Source organism: Schistocerca americana, chromosome 9 (assembly GCF_021461395.2).
Source record: "Schistocerca americana isolate TAMUIC-IGC-003095 chromosome 9, iqSchAmer2.1, whole genome shotgun sequence".
In the NCBI taxonomy this organism is placed as follows: domain Eukaryota; kingdom Metazoa; phylum Arthropoda; class Insecta; order Orthoptera; family Acrididae; genus Schistocerca; species Schistocerca americana.
In genome coordinates, this window is record NC_060127.1 from 58,823,810 (window position 1) to 58,840,728 (window position 16,919).

The window sequence follows — 16,919 nt, forward strand, 5'->3', positions numbered from 1 at the left end:
TGTGAGTGCATTTCAAGCACGACATACGCTTTCTCGGCCCCTGTCGCCATTTTGTCTCACTGCGCTCTCGAGCTCTCTGGCGGCAGAAACCTGAAGTGCGGCTTCAGCCGAACAAAACTTTATGAGTTTTTCTACGTATCTGTAGTGTGTCGTGACCATATGTCAATGAATGGAGCTACAGTGAATTTATGAAATCGCTTCAATCATTTGTAATAGCCCTGTATTATATTTCAACTACAAACTGGTCTTCGTTTGTCACGAAGTGGATTTCCTTTTGCAACAGTTTTATTGGGAACGAAAACTTTTTTCATGGTTCATTAAAATAATCTATCTGCTGTACTAATTACATACAAGTATTTAAGGATGTTGGGCGTAAATTTTACTCTGAGATGAAGGGTTGGAAGGGGAGAGGAAATCGTAGCAGTCTGTTACAAATTAATAAGGATAAAATAAGAGAAATTAAATGACGCATAGAGTAACGCCTGGCAATGGAAAAAAGCTCCAAAAATTTCTACTAAACCAACTGCCCGTTTTACACGTTTCACTGTGGAATTTAATCTTTATTATAGCGAAACTCACCCAGTTTGTTAATACTCGGCTTCGCCATAACTACCAACAGCGCGGATACCAGCAAATATAAGACGCGCACAGCCATTGCTACTGCTTAAGTGCTACTAGCAGCAGAGGATAGAACTCGGTGCCGGTAACAGCAGCTAACTTAAGCTAATTGCTTCTATCAGCCACTATCTGCCGTTATCGCTATCTGACGAAGCAGGTCGCCCCAACATGTCGTGCAGTTCCAGAAGCATTACGTCTCGATAAGGTCTGGCTATCATTTCAGAACTTTATAGCTTGGAATATGGCTGAGATAAGACAGAAAGACACAAACGAATTACAAACACTGACTGCGATTGGGCTTTGATTTAAATCAGTGGGAAAAGTTGAAAGTTGGTACCAGACCAGGATTCGAAAAAAATGGTTAAAATGGCTCTGAGTACTATGGGACTTAACATCTGTGGTCATCAGTCCCCTACAACTTAGAACTACTTAAACCTAACTAACCTAAGGACATCACACACATCCATGCCCGAGGCAGGATTCGAACCTGCGACCGTAGCAGTCGCGCGGTTCCAGACTGAAGCGCCTAGAACCGCTCGGCCACATCGGCCGGCAGCAGGATTCGAACTGCGCCATCTGGACGCAGTGGTCATAGTAACCGCACGAAATAACCTAGCAGGTGTCCCGTAAGACCTGCATTTCTCAACTTACCCACATGACACGGATATAGTGCCCCTCGTCCATTATCCTTATTCCTCGCGGTATTCCGCCGATTCCCGTAAGAGCTGGAGCCTGGAATGCATCTGCACTGAAGAGATCATTGGCCGTCCTCGCCTCAATTATATCCATGTCAAGAAGAAGAGACACTACATTATTGAAATGAGATAAGGAATCAGGGTTACTTGCGAAACGTTTAGTAACTCTCAAAGTTACGTTTCGGCGTCCTTTGTTTCAGAATTGACCTGAACTGCATGAAAATGGTGGCAGACCAGGAGAAGGCGTACTGTGTCATCTGGCGTGCCACGTACAAATCTGTGACAACGGCAGTGCGAAATCATTGATACCAGGTTGGGAGGGCATCACTGGCAGCAACAAGCCCAATGAGGCAGTTCAGAGCCTTTAAAAGGGCAGGCAGTACCAACGAACTTCATGTAAATGGACACCCCCTCCCCCCCCCCCCCCCCCCCCACATCCACCATGAGCTTGAAACAGGTGTTGACAGAGTGCAAGCTGCCATGGTGGTAGTACACGTCCAACTGGAGTCTGAACTTGTGGGAAGTGCTGCTGTATAGGATTCAGAGTAGGGTGGGTGAGCACCAGAAGGGAGGCGATCAAACAAAGTAGTTAATTAAAGAAAATTTGTGATGTATTCTGAATAACAAAGAACAAATTGGCCTTGGTCACGGGTCAGAGGTAGAGGTCGACCGCCTGTCTAAGAGTTCCTTCAATAATAATAAATGAACACGGAACGTACAAGGTAGCCGTTCAGGTTCGTGAGGCTGGTGGCCGGTCTTGGCGAACAGGGTCTGGGGCAGATGGGGGAAACCGTCAGCTCTGGCTGAAGTCTGGAACGTAAGCGAGAAGAACGACTGCACTCTGTCGTCCAAGACTCTCCAGCGACCACACACTACATCTCTGCATCGCCTGTTGATTAATTGGTGGCGTGGGTACTCCAGGTCTTCTGCAGAAATGCTGCACACTGGTGTTTTTTCTGTAATGAACTGCTTCTGTGCTGTACAGCAGACAGGCTTATCATGCAGGCACTGATGAAGCTATACTGGGAGAGTAGTTGAAATATTCAATGCAAAACAAAGATTGGAACAAAATTTTGCAAGAAATTGTAAACATCCCTTGACCGCGGTTCCACCCTGTATCCCATTCGCCCTCCCATAAGAACTGGTGCTTACAGATTTGCAATAGTGTGCCAGTCACTCCCTCGAGAAACGTCTATCTCAGTTAGTGGATGTAGAGCCTATGGAGGGCTCTGTTACAACAGACTTTCTGCAGTGTTGGAAGGCGATCACGACGATTGAGTTGGTACAAATTCTCAGAATGTTGTGGAACTGCTCCAAAGCCAAATAATCCGCCAGTGCATGTTAATAGTAACCGTTTAGCGGTAGCATAATGGGTGTTTGCATTGAAAATGCCTTCTGCCCATAAATCGCTTTAGGGTTATTGGCTTGTAGAAATTCTAAATTCACTGTTACTTGTTTATACAGAACCAAAACTTACATTCCGACTCCACCATAAAAAAAATTACTAACAAAATCGCAGTCTATTAAATATTGTGGTACCCACTAACAGAAAACATGCGACTTGTGTAAAAGGATTCAATTATTCACAATACACAAGTCATTCTATGAAGTAAGACACTTCACTGTTTACTTAGAAAGTTACATCAACATGATTCACCACTTTAGCACAAAATCTGTTCTCTAGATTTACATAATCAAATTTTTAATATTAAAATTACTTGGAAACCATCAAGCATAAAGGTAGACGTGATCTGACACCCAGGATTAGACACTGGAATCCTAATACAATGATGAAATAGCATCCTTAAATACTAATACATAATAGTATATTACTGGGTAAGTAGAAGTAATCAATTCACAATGGTAGTTCCTCAGGGCACTGACTACCCGAACATATTAAGAAATTGAGTGTGGTGGTCCAGCAATGATGGCGTGAACATATGAGACAGTGATACAATGATACTGCCGGAGGGGTTTGGCATGACAAAAGATAATAGGGTCACTGACTCAGCAAGGGAGTGAGAAATGGATAGGGGAGGGCAAAAATAAGCTGTGTAGTGTCAGAGGCCACCAGGCCCACCCAGTGGCGTCGGCAGAACAGGCGATGGTGACCTCGTCAGCTCAGCAGTACTAGAAACTGTTCCACTGAAAGTTTGTCTGACTCTCAGGCTACTGAGTTGATGAATAAGGCAGATGGCTTGACAGAAATACAGTTCGTAGATAGTAGAAGTAATCACTGAAATATTTAGTCACTATGTTGACCCCATTACCCCAGACTACTAGCAGCCATGCACACATAGAGAGGGATGCGAACAGCAGTGTTTGTCATAATTACGCAAGGCATGATCCGTATCACTTCAGGCAGGGGGATTACCTTCATAGTCTTGGATGTTATTGAATTTAGCATATGTTAAAATTCAGGATTAAGTAAGAAACATGCATTTTTTGTTTTCTCCAAAAAAATTCCTGCCCCGAGATACAGGTCTCCAAAGATGATACTGCGGAAACCATTTTGAAGTTGCAAGTTTCGGAAAAACTTTTAAAATGATGTATCTCTGTAACAGTTCTAGACATTTTGTTAGAGGGTTTTGTATTTGAAAGATAATTGCTTTATGATTACAATGGTATCCTCAGTTTGGACATATCTGTCAAAGCTCTTTTACTGTCGCCTTTCGATTTTTTTTTATAATTTAGAGAAAAAAATTATTTTCAGCAATGCCAATCCAGAAAAGTTAGATTTTTTGTTGATTAGCACCATGTAGTACTATATTCTCTGCAAAGGAGAGCTTCCACTTTTCAGTTGGACAAGTTTTATTTTAAAAGATCATTTTTTTAGCTTTTGATGATAATGTATGTCTTCACCAAAGTTGTTTTTTACTAAATTCTTTGTTACAATGTTTATTTCTATTGTCTTTGTTGCAGTTATTTCTTATATCTTTCCTTGTTGCAATTATTTATTTCCACTTGCATTGTTGCAGATATTTCTTTTACTTTGTTTTAGTTTCTTGTCGGTTTTTTTGTTGTGGTTGTTCATTGCAGGATTATGTATTCTAGTTGTTCAGTGCTAATTTGTTTACTGAAGATGTTTCTAAGAAATCTCATACCATCCAGTGAGTTCTGTGTTTATATGAGGAATTTGCCAGTTGACACAGCTGCAGTATGTTTTGTGAAAAGGACTGTTTGAAATGTCTTCTGACTGGGGCCACAGGAGAGTGAAGTGTGCTGACTATTTGCATATCCATAAAAGAGTGATATATAAGACAAACAAAAACACAGACTTTGTTCAGGTTGGGAATAAGTGTTCTCATTTGAAGACTCTGTTTCAAAAAGTGAAGATGTTTCCAGTGACGACTTTTTGTGCTATAAATGTTTTGACAGAATAACAACAGTGATAGGTAAAGCCCCCTATGGTGCAGATGATGCAGATTTTGCATCGGTAGAGGAAGAATTAAATACCCTGAAGCAGTCAACTACAGAGGTTAGTCCTGTTGAGAAACCTTGGTCAGTGAATTCGAGTTGTATGCTCTATGCATCAAGAGAGCGCAGAGAAATTACTAAAGCTATGGATGAATACACTACAAAAAAACTGACCATACTCTTCAAAGTAGAAATTCCATCTTCAGAACGAAAGGAACCAAAGCATTCTTTCACCTGTTGCCAGGAATTTTTCACAAGTATCAATTCAGCTACAGTGAACAGGTGCAAGTTTTAACTATTATTCCAGAGACATTTTCAAAGAAAACAATTTTGAACCATGTTCCATCAGTATCAATGTACATGGTAGAAAATCAAGAAATGTGAGGTCTGTAAAAGGAGTCTTTGGAAGACCAGATCCCTATTATGGTCATACTACAGAAGCAGCTCAAGTTCAAATAGTGCCGTCATTTTATCTGGAAGATAAATGGGACTGTTATTGCCATAGTTCCAACAAAAAAGACGCTATAACTGTAACAGTTGAAGGTCTAAATTTGTGAAAGTGAAGATGTACACGACTCGCTCTATTAAAGAAACATTTTCAATTTATAATAACAACTAAGCTACTTCACATATTGGAAGATCAAAATTTTATGCACTACGACCTAAGTGGGTAGTTCCACACCAACCTACAGAAGTTTGCTTATGCCTATACTTTGTAAATTTTGAATTTTTGTGTTGTAACTTTGAAGAACTTACTGGAGAATATGACATATTGCATCTTGGTTGAGAGTGTGAAGTCATTAGTAGTTTGCAACATAAAGCGAGAGACTTGTTTGTTTCAAGAACGTGGTGACTGCCCTGGAAAGGGAGGACTGTCTTTACAAATTACATATGGGACGTGGGAGAACAATAAATTAATTAAGAAAAGTGTAGCCTTTGACAGTTTCATTGATGAACTTGGTAAATGGTCAGTGAAACCAGTAACATACCGTCATCTGAAGAAATTGCAACAACACCACACTGCAGAAGTGAAAGGGTGCGTATAGGTTGAAGAACCATGTTTAGTGCTTCACGGTGATTTTGCTGAGAACTGGTCTGTAATTCTCCCACAAGCAGTACAAGGGTATCATTGGAGCAATGACCAGGTTGCAATTTTTACAAGAGTGAAATACACACACCAAAAACGTTTTGCATCACCCCAGTTCCCAGAACTCTTAAAGACAGACGTTGACTGTGGATATTGTATCACAGACACAGTCCCTTTGACTGTTCAGAGATGTCACTAAACCCGCCCAAAGATGTAAATAACCACGCGTGAGGAGCACCTATTAGACGGAGAGGGTCCGACAGCCGATCAGTTCCTGTCACTCCACCAGGAACAAGGTACAAGGCTTGTGTTGTCTGTGGTTCAACCACGCCTAGACGATCAATACCGCAGTTCTATCGCGTCCGCATTGTTACTGTGTGCCAGAAAGGGCTCTCAACAAGGGAAATGTCCAGGCGTCTCGGACTGAAACAAAGCGATGTTGTTCGGACATAGAGGAGAGACAGGAACTGTCGATGACATACCTCACTCAGGACGCCCAAGGGCTACTGCGGCAGTGGATGACTGCTACCTACGGATTATGGCTCGGAGGAACCCTGACAGCAACGCCACCACGTTGAATAATGCTTTTCGTACAGCCACAGTACGTCGTGTTACGACTCAAACTGTGGGCAATAGGCTGCAACTTCATTCCCGGCGTCCATGGCGAGGTCCATCTTTGCAACCACGACACCATGCAGCGCGGTACAACGTACCGAATGGACCGCTGATGATTGGCATCAAGTTCTCTTCACCGATGAGTGTCACATATATCTTCAAGCAGACAATCGTCGGAGACGTGTTTGGAGACAACCTGATCACGATGAATGTCTTAGACACACTGTCCAGCGAGTGCAGCAAGGTGGAGGTTCCATGATGTTTTGGGGTGGCATTATGTGGGGCCGACGTAAGCCGCTGGTGGTAATGGAAGGTGCCGTAACGGCTGTACGATACGTGAATGCCATCCTTGAATGATAGAGTAACCAAATCGACAGTATATTGCAGTATATTGGCGAGGCATTCGTCTTCATGGACGACAATTCGCGCTCCCATCGTACATTTCTTGTGAATGACTTCCTTCAGCGTAACGACATCGCTCGACTAGAGTGGCCAGCATATTCTCCAGACATGAACACTATCGAGCATGCCTGGGATAGATTGGAAAGGGCTGTTTATGGACGACTTGACCACCAATCACTCTTAGGGATCTACGCCGAATCGCCGTTGAGGAGTGGGACAATCTGGACTAACAGCCCTTGGTGAACTTGTGGATAGTATGCCACGACGAATACAGGCATGCATCTATGCAAGAGGACGTGCTACTGGGTATTAGAGGTACCGGTGTGTACAGCAGTCTTGACCAACACCTCTGAAGGTCTTGCTGCGTGGTGGTACAACATGCAATGTGTGGTTTTCATGAGGAATAAAAAGCGCGGAAATGATGTTTATATCGATCTGTATTCCAATTTCCTGTACAGCTTCCGGAACTCTCAGAATGAAGGTGATGCAAACCTTTTTTTGATGTGTGTATTTACTCAAGCCTTTAAATGAAGTGATAGAGAATATCAGGTTGATTTGGGCGTCTATTCTGAAACCAAATGCTGTGAAAGCATGCCACTCAGAACTGTTAATGGCCAATGGCGAGTCAACAAGCAGAAACATGGGTTCAGAATGAGATTTTCACTCTGCAGCGGATTGTGCGCTGAAACTTCCTGGCAGATTAAAACTGTGTGCTGGACCCAGACTCGAACTCGGGAATCTGCCAGGAAGTATCAGAAACATGGGTTTTTGCTCCACGTTCAGATATCTTACTTGCGTAATTAGCTGTACGGCCATTGTTAGCTGCCACTTCGCTTTGTCACCATAGAAAAGGTGGTGGACTGGCTAACATTACGTATGTTCAAATTTATCACTGACATATAGGTTCCAGTTTGAATCTGGAACTCATTTGCTGATATGTGATGTTGATTGCGATAATCACCTTCTTCAAAGTTTTGGCAGCTTTAGGAACCTACATATTATCAAAAACTCCCGGACACGTACTAGTGTGGACATTAATGTTGGGTGTGTCCTGCCTTTGTCTTTATGACTGACTGCTGGGGACATTTTTAATGAGGCACCTGTATGTGTGTGAAGGAATGGCATCAGTTCTTCCTCATGAGCCGAAACCAGGGAGAGTAGTGATGTAGGACGCTGGGATCTGAAGCAAAGTCGACGTTCTAACTCGTCGCAGAGGTGAGTCAAGGTCGGGACTATGGGCATGTCATTCCTTTTCGGATTAGTTACTGTCCACAAACCATTGGGACACATAAACTGCCGTGTGGCAGGGGGCATTGTCACACTGATGCAATGATCGTCTCTGAACACTTTCTACATTGTCTGCAGTACAGAAAGCTGCAAAATGTATTCCACGTTGGTGCTCCTCCGACATGTAGCGTTTTCTTAAGCGCTATAATGGAACCAAATCGTAGCTACGCAAAACACCTGCATACCATAACACAACCACCTCAATATCTCACTACACATGGTGGCACATAACATTCTCTGAGCTGTAAAGGATGGCTTGTGCCACCGAATGTATCAGGATGACCAAATGTAGCGGGAAGACACCAAATGTAGTGGGTGGGTGCCAGGAGTTGCCGTATTAAAACACAGCGAGAACTTTCCAAATGATTTATTGTTTTTTAGCTACAGTGCCCCATTCACCTCAGTCTGCATCACAGGGCCCCGCAATGCTGAGGCCACTGCCCCAGCAACCCAATGCAGCACGCTGTGTCGAGCCTGCCCTGTACTCAGAGGTGCGATTACGTCAGGATGGCTGCACCAGCAGCCTGCTCAGCTGTCTCCTTCCCCGTTGACTCAGCGCTGCCCCACTGGGACACATAGGCCAGCTCCACTGCTGCTTTTTCCTCTCTGTCGACAGCTGAGAACGCGACAGCAACGACTGCCCATGATCCGGCGTCTGAATCTGCGGCCCTCGCCTTGGGAAGTCTCCAGCGTGTGTCAGGAACCAAGACGACTGACCACGGTAGCGAGCCAAAGGGTGGCCCGCCCTGGCTGGCTGCAGAACCTACGTTTGCCTCAGAGGGTCAAACCAATGACCCGCTGTGGACTCGGACGCTGTCACCCAATCTGTTGCTGCGTGTAGCCCAGTGGTGTGACATGGCCCACCGTCCAGGAGAGCTGCCACACTTCAATGAATCTTGTTAGGAAACGGCACATATTTATACTCTGCTATGCCCCTCTGTTTCGCCAATGCGCCGCTTCACGTAACGTACGCACCACACCCCTGTTGCGCCAGTGGGCCCCTTCTGCCTGTAGCTTGCACCATGCAAACCGCTGCATTTACACTTTTCAGTGGTTCGACGGCAATGTGGCCTCCATTACACTTCGCAACCGTTGGTCAGAGTAACTTACTGCAATCCGGCCTGCACCTAGCTGTAACTTGTGCACTCTGAAATATTGCACCCTATCTTAAACTGTGGTGCCGCTACAGAGCGTTCACGAAACCCTTCTACTGTATGGACACTGGGTATAGTCTGAGTCGTCGCTCTAAATCACTCATTTCCAATCATTCACTGTCCACTGGCGTCTCTCTTTCACCTGAAGCGTCACTTAGCATTGACCACTTAAATGTTTGGCTTATGAGGGGGCTGTTCGAAAAGTTGAACCCGATCCTTTTTTTAACTTCCTGCGCTCATTCATTGTTCTAGGGGGACTACTGGTAGCGCTCTTGAACTCACAAGTGATTCCTTCTGTGATTTTATTCGTTTTTTTTTTTACAACCGTCGTCTGCAATGGTTGAAGCTCCCTGTCCGTCAGTACCCAATGTCAGCCTGATCTCGGTTTAGCTGAAGTTGTTCCTCCTCGTTTCCACTTCAGAATCACATCACTGACAGCCAACACAGATAGCTTTAGAAAGGCTTAAGTACAGCGGCGGCTGTTGTGTAAGTGCACAAGAGCACGTGAACACCCAAACTTGTGACATCTTTCAGACATATTGGTTACCTTTCTTCTCATGCTGTCAAACGCAATATAGATGCAATATAAATGCACGGAACTGAATCTACCGCGCTATGCTACATTCTACTCCTGTAGACTCCATGAAACTTGTGATTCTTCAATTTCTCCAGGCGTATTTTATGACGAAATAAATCTCGGGTGAACAGCCTGGTATGAGTGTGCATAGGACACAATATTTCGGCAATATTCTGACTCCTAAAGATGTACCCATTGCTGACATCATTAGCACAGTGGAACAAGCAGCTGCTCGACTTCCACCTGAAGCTGCTGAAGAAGTTCGTCGTGAAACCTGCAGAGCTCTAACCAAAACTAAGCTGATGAAACCGAACATTTCCTACAGGGAGAGGGCCACCATACGGGAGCTAAGAGAAGATCCAGACATAGTAATATTACCTGCAAACAAGGGCAACGCAACAGTGATCCTATCCCGACAAGATTATGCTGAGAAGATGCATACCGCAAGATTGACACCGATCCTACCAAGAGGGTCGGGAGGAAGACTCTGGCGCTTCTCAAGGATTCCGGCTTCACTGACGAGATTACCAAGAAGCTACGCCCGAGGGCTGCTGTTCCTCCTAGACTTTACGGACTGCCGAAGGTCCACGAGGAATCGATTCCGTTACGTCCCATTGTCAGCAATATTGGTGCCCCAACGTACCTTCTCGCCAAGCACCTCAAACAACTGCTTAGCCCTTATGTTGGAAGATGTACACACCATATCCGCAACACCGTGGATTTCCTGGGATGCATCAACAACCTTGCGCTTAAGGAATCTGACATACTGGTGAGCTTCGACGTGGTATCTATATTCACTACACTAAAGTTACGTTACAAGAATCCTTGGAACTCATCAGCCAGAAATTTGACGAAGAGACCACCAACCTTTTCAGACATGTTCTGACATCAACTTACTTCTTATTTGACGGTGAATACTACGAGCAGACAGAAGGAGTAGCCATGGGGAGTCCACTCTGACCCGTTGTCGCAAATATGTACATGGAACATTTCGAGGAGGAAGCTCTTGAATCAGCACATCTAAAACCCACCTGTTTCTTTAGATATGTGGATTATACCTTCGTTATCTGGCCACATGGAAGAGATAAACTGGCAGACTTCCTCACACATCTCAACTCCAGACACGAGAATATTAAGTTCACTATGGAGATCGAAACGGATGGGATGCTCCCTTTCCTAGATGTTTTGATTAGAAGACTAGCTGGCGGCACTTTGGGCCACAGCCTGTATAGGAAGAAGAACCAATTTGTGCCTACATGCGGATAGCTGCCACCACCCAGCACAAAAGAATGGGGTGCTCAAAACTCTTGAACACAGAGCTCACACCATCTCCGACAGGGAAAGTCTCCAACAAGAATTGGACCATCTGAAGCCCGTGTTACAAGGAAGGGCAAATTCGGAAGGCTCTACATCCCACACCTGCAGCACCGGTGGAGGAGGAGGAGGCGGCCTTGGCTATTATTCCGTTTTGTTGGGCCTTGTCCGGAAAAATTGGACGCATTTTACGTAAACACCAAGTGAAAACCATCTTCCGCCCTCCAAGCAAAACCAAGAGCCTATTTGATAGTGTCAAGGACAACTTTGGTCTACGTAAATCAGGGGTTTATCAGATACCTTGCCAATGCGGTAGTGTATGCATACGGCAGACCATTCGTACGATCGAGGACCGATGCCGAGAACATCAACGGCACACTAGACTGCAACAGCCCAGTAAGTCGGCAATCGCTGAGCATTGCCTGTCGGAACCCAACAGCATGGATTATGACCAAATCAAAGTCCTGACACAGACTTCCAAATACTGGGACTGAGTCATCAAAGAAGCCATAGAGATCAGAGTAAGGGAGCCACAACTAAATCGTGACAGCGGTTACATCCTTAGCAAGGAGTGGGGACCCGCGATCACCCGGACTAAGAAGAAGAAGAGTATTTCCCAGAGTGTACCGACTTCGGGGCAGGAGGGAAGAATAACGAGAGCGGTGCCGGCAGACCCTTCTGAACGAGAAGACCTGGGGTGCACCGCCCAGACGGCGGGAGAACGGACGCTGCACCTGGACCGCGTGCGGGGCGCGGACCGCACCTGATGATGGCAACGTGGTCGATTGCCGTAATATTGTGTCCTATGCACACTCATACCAGGCGGTTCACCCGAGATTTATTTCGTCCATGAAACTTCACATCAGAGTCTTGAGCACACCTTCAGTTGTGAACGTTTTAAGGAGATTTTGCGCAAGCACAACTGGCGTGACGTAATTACCTTATGGGCCAAATACACACGCATTTGATAAACAATATGCATTGTTATAGGTGTGCACATCTAGCCCTTAGCACTCAACTACAAGCTTAAGTCAGTGCCACCACGTGGTAGCACACTGGAGAAGATTCGCTTCCCATTAATACTGCTAGACGGCAGCACACTCGTCAGATATGCCAAATCACTCACTATATAGTGAAATTAGATCGGACGTCAGTATACAGTGTGTTTGAAAAAGAGTTTTAATGTGTCATAGAATATGTACAAAGTGACATACACTTTTCTTCTAGTTTGTGGTGTTTGATTCATCAACTCTCCAAGTTTTGCTACCCTGCAGTTGGCAGGTCTGCTTGACCTTGAGACGGCACCAGTGTTTTGTTTTTTTTCATGTTTTCCCTCAGTTAACTCCAGGCATGTATGCACTGCAGTGCAGACTAACTTAGCAACTATGTCTACTCTGCAACAGAAGGCGCATTTTGTTATTTGGCTTGTGAAAACTGAGGCAGAGCATCCACATGAACTTATTCAGCATCAACGTGACTCACTCAAAGTTAATGTGTGGTGCGGTTTGATGGAAGATTGTGTGATTTGTCCTTTCATTTTTGTAGAAAAAACAATAAATGTGAACGTTTACTGTGGCATGTTGACAGTGTACGTCTTTCCCCAAATGGGTGATATTGAGGTGGAAAAGGGGCTTGTGTTTTTCCAACCAGATGGAGCCGCACTTCATGTGCATGCAACTTTTGACATTCGCTTTCCAGGAAGGTGGATAGGCCACCACAAAGCCCAGACCTATCCCCACTGGATTTTTTCATCAATCACTTACGGGAAAGAATCGTCACAGCTGTTGAGACAGTTACACCTGAAATGTTGGTGAATACATGGCGAGAAGTGTAATATCGTCACGACGTGTGCAGGGCAACAAATAGATCCCACATTTAAGTCTACTAACATTAAACAAAACTTGAAGGAACTCTCTTTCATGATATGTACACATAGATGTATTTTTTCACTAATTTCCCCATTAAATTTGAACTGAAAACTAGGTATTTCTTTTTCAAGCACCCTATTTTGTGGGATTCTGTATGAGATATAGTATATTAAGTTTTGGATTTTATCGTATAGTGATCCATTTGAGGCGGTCAGAACCACAAAGCACATCTTCGTCTTTTGTGGGACTGTAGCATTTATTCATGCTTCTCACATACGTTGATCTTATGATGGGCCAGGTTGACCTATGCTGTAGGCCCACAATTTCACACTGTCATATTTATCTGAATCTAAAAACATGTGAACACCTAGAATATAGATCCACAACCTGCCACTGTTCAAATGTCCTTTATAGACTTGTTACTCACATGACATCAAAGGACAAGTCCACATTCGAGGTGACTTAGCCCATCCCAGATATCCATTCTGCTTATCTACTAACTACATAATAATCCCCATATCCTATTCAACTGGCTGATTCGCCTATTACAACACGTAGTGGTCAGTCCCACATTCCATGGGGATGTCAAGATACTTTTGATCAGTTAGCACATTTGTGTGATAGAGTGCAGAGGTGTTGCATATCGTGATGCGTACACTTGTTTGTGATAACACACAGGAGATAGATGTCCAGACATCTTCATTCTTTCTGAGAGTTTGCCACATCAAGCGTCGTATTCCATTTCCCTATAACTTGCATGGCCCTGTCCTGCATCGCACGCCTCACTCTGTCGTTCCAATGTAGCTGGGGTCTTCCTCTTTTTCTGTGTCATGGAGGTCTCCAGAGCCACATTTTAGTAGGCTATCTGTCCTCTGGCATTCGTCTAAGATGTCCATGCCGTTTATTCTCAGTTCTGTCTACAATATCTTTTGTAACTCCTATATGTTTTCTTAGCACGGCATTCCTTATTTTGTCTCTTCTTGTTACTTCAGAAATTCATCTCCAAAACTCCATTTCCATTGCCTTTAGTTTCTTCTCATTGTCCTTGGATACTTACCACAGTTCAGCACCATACAGACCAATGCTCTCGATGATGATTTCGTAGATCTTCTTTGTGTAGTTTTATTCTAAATAATGGAGTGTAAATATTTAACTGACACCTTTTCCTTTCCCATTCTGTGCCTTTTTCCGAAATAACTGTCGCTAAATATTTGTATGAATGGCTAAACTTCTCTATAGATCCATCATCCATAACAAGGCCCGTTCTATACCTCGTACAACCAAGTATTCAATTTTTGTAAAGTTAGTTTCCATGCCCCACGTCTCATACTGCTCTTCAAGCATTCTCAGCATATCAGACACATCCTCCTCTTCTTCGGCGAAGATGATCTTATCGTCGGCGAGATTTTGGGTGAACAGGATGTTATCACCTAATTTCATTCTCATGTTTTGGCACTTACTCTTCCCATTTTACAGTGTCCGGACTTTTTGCGAGAAAAGCACTTTGCGTCACAGCGTATGTAGTGGAGCTCTATGTGTTCGTCGTAGCTCTCAGGTGCACGACTCCGACAGATGCAGTGCCTGAGCACGTGTTGACAACATCGTGGCGGATGTGCGATCTTTGTGGGTAGGCGCCTGGGTAGAAGGCCGACAGAGGCTTCGGAAGTCAGTGCCAGGGCAGTATAAGTGGAACAAAGCTACGTCTTAATTCCCAGAATACCACATGAAGCTGGGCTCTGAGAGCACGAAGATGCAGTCTGCCCACCTGTTGATTGTTGTTTACTACGTCGACTATAGACCGATTAAAATTACTTGATAGTTGACATTTCATCCGTTGGAGCTGTTTTCCTCCAATCAGATCTCTCAACGTCACGCCCGAATCGTTCGGCGTCGCCAAACTGCCACAAAAGTTGGTCAGTTCACTTCCATTTCCTCGCCTGAGGTTCGTTCTTGATGTCTTTGGGTCCCGAATCGTGAGTCAGTCACTTTTATTTCGATTTCATCTCATATGATAAGGACATCACAAACAACTTAGCTACACGTAGCAATGCTAACGAAGTATACGCGTTTCATACACTGCACTAACTAAACGCTACTAGATACTTCCGCACAGAACGCGATTCAGTGTTACATATGCGGATATCCTGATCACAGAGATTGATTTTACAGTAGATAAGTTTCGCAATACACTGAGTGACACAGAGTTTTTGAAGGCTGCAATTCATAGTTGTGACTGCATGATCACATCAAAAGTTTAACAACTTTGGGCAGTGTTGTGCTTGAGCGCAATGGTTACTATATTAGCATGTTATGGTGAGGGTTGTAGGTTCGAACCTCGTCAACCATTAATTTTTTTTATTTCTATATCTATCAAAGGAGTTTGATCAACATTTTGGTCATTTAACTGGTTTAAATGTAAATTTTTATTTCTAATTTTTTGCCGCTTCATTTTAATCATCGTATTGAATTCTCTATTTGCTCTTATTTTTCTACCTATCTATTTAGTGTGTTTATCTCTTGGGCTCCCTCTACAATTTTTATCTTCCACACTGCCCTCCAATACTAAACTGATGATCCCCTGATGCCTCTGAACATCTCCTATCCCAATCGATCCATTCTTCTAGTCAAGTTGTGCCACAAATTTCTCTTCACCCCAATTTTAATCAGTACCTCCTCATTAGTTACGCGGTTTACCCATCTAATCTTCAGCATTCTTCTGTAGCAACAAATTTCGAAAGCTTGTCTTCTTGTCTAAACTAATTATCGTCCATGTTTCACTTCCATATATGGCTAAACTCCATACAAATACGTTCGAAAAAGACTTCCACATACTTAAATCTATACTCGATGTTAACAAATTTCTCTTCTTCAAAATGGCTTTCTTTGCCATTGTCAGTCTAAATTTTATATCATCTCTACTTCGACCATTATCAGTTACTTTGGTTCCGAAATAGCAAAACTTATCCACTACTTTAAGTGTCTCTTTTCATAACCTAATTGTCTCAGTATCACCTGATTTAATTAAACTACATTCCATTACCCTCGTTTTGGTTTTGTTGATGTTCATCTTATATCCTCCTTTCAAGACACTAACCATTCCGTTCAACTTCTCTTCCAGGTCCTTTGCTGTCTCTGATAGAGTTACAATGTCATCGATAAACCTTGAGGTTTTTATTTCTTCTCCATGGATTTTAATTCCTGCTCCAAATATTTCTTTTGTTCCCTTTACTGCGTGCTCGACATACAGACAGAATAACATCGTGGAGAGGCTACAACCCTGTCTCACTCCCTTCCCAACCGCTGATTCGCTATCATGCCGCTTGACTGTTGTAACTGCCAGCTGGTTTCTGTACATATTGTAAACAGCTGTATTTGATTCTTGCCACCTTCGGAATTTGAAAGAGAGTATTGTTATCAACATTGTCAAAAGCCTTCTCCAAGTCTACAAATGTTAGAAACGTAGGTTTGGCCTTCCTTAATCTATCATATAAGATACTGTATTAATTATTTCTTGGTGTTGCGATTTTGTTTCCGTCAGTGTACACTTCGCACAATGACTACAACGGGAAAGCCCGTCAAGTTAGAGTTATTTCTTCTCCATGGATTTTAATTCCTGCTCCAAATATTTCTTTTGTTCCCTTTACTGCGTGCTCGACATACAGACAGAATAACATCGGGAAGAGGCTACAACCCTGTCTCACTCCCTTCCCAACCACTGATTCGCTATCATGCCCCTCGATTGTTGTAACTGCCAGCTGGTTTCTGTACATATTGTAAACAGCTGTATTTGATTCTTGCCACCTTCGGAATTTGAAACAGAGTATTGCTATCAACATTGTCAAAAGCCTTCTCTAAGTCTACAAATGTTAGAAACGTTGGTTTGCC

The 16,919-nt window shown here is 43.6% G+C and overlaps 1 protein-coding gene across 1 annotated transcript in view; it reads right to left on the reverse strand.

Moving 5' to 3' along the window:
- The window catches only part of LOC124550627 (venom serine protease Bi-VSP-like), a 185,413-nt gene extending 170,933 nt beyond the window's left edge, over nt 1-14,480 (reverse strand). Inside the window, exon 1 of the mRNA XM_047125349.1 lies at nt 14,306-14,480. Within this exon, the coding sequence (XP_046981305.1) occupies nt 14,306-14,480 (175 nt within the window). The remainder of the gene's footprint in view (nt 1-14,305) is intronic.
- Nucleotides 14,481-16,919: the final 2,439 nt, after the last annotated feature.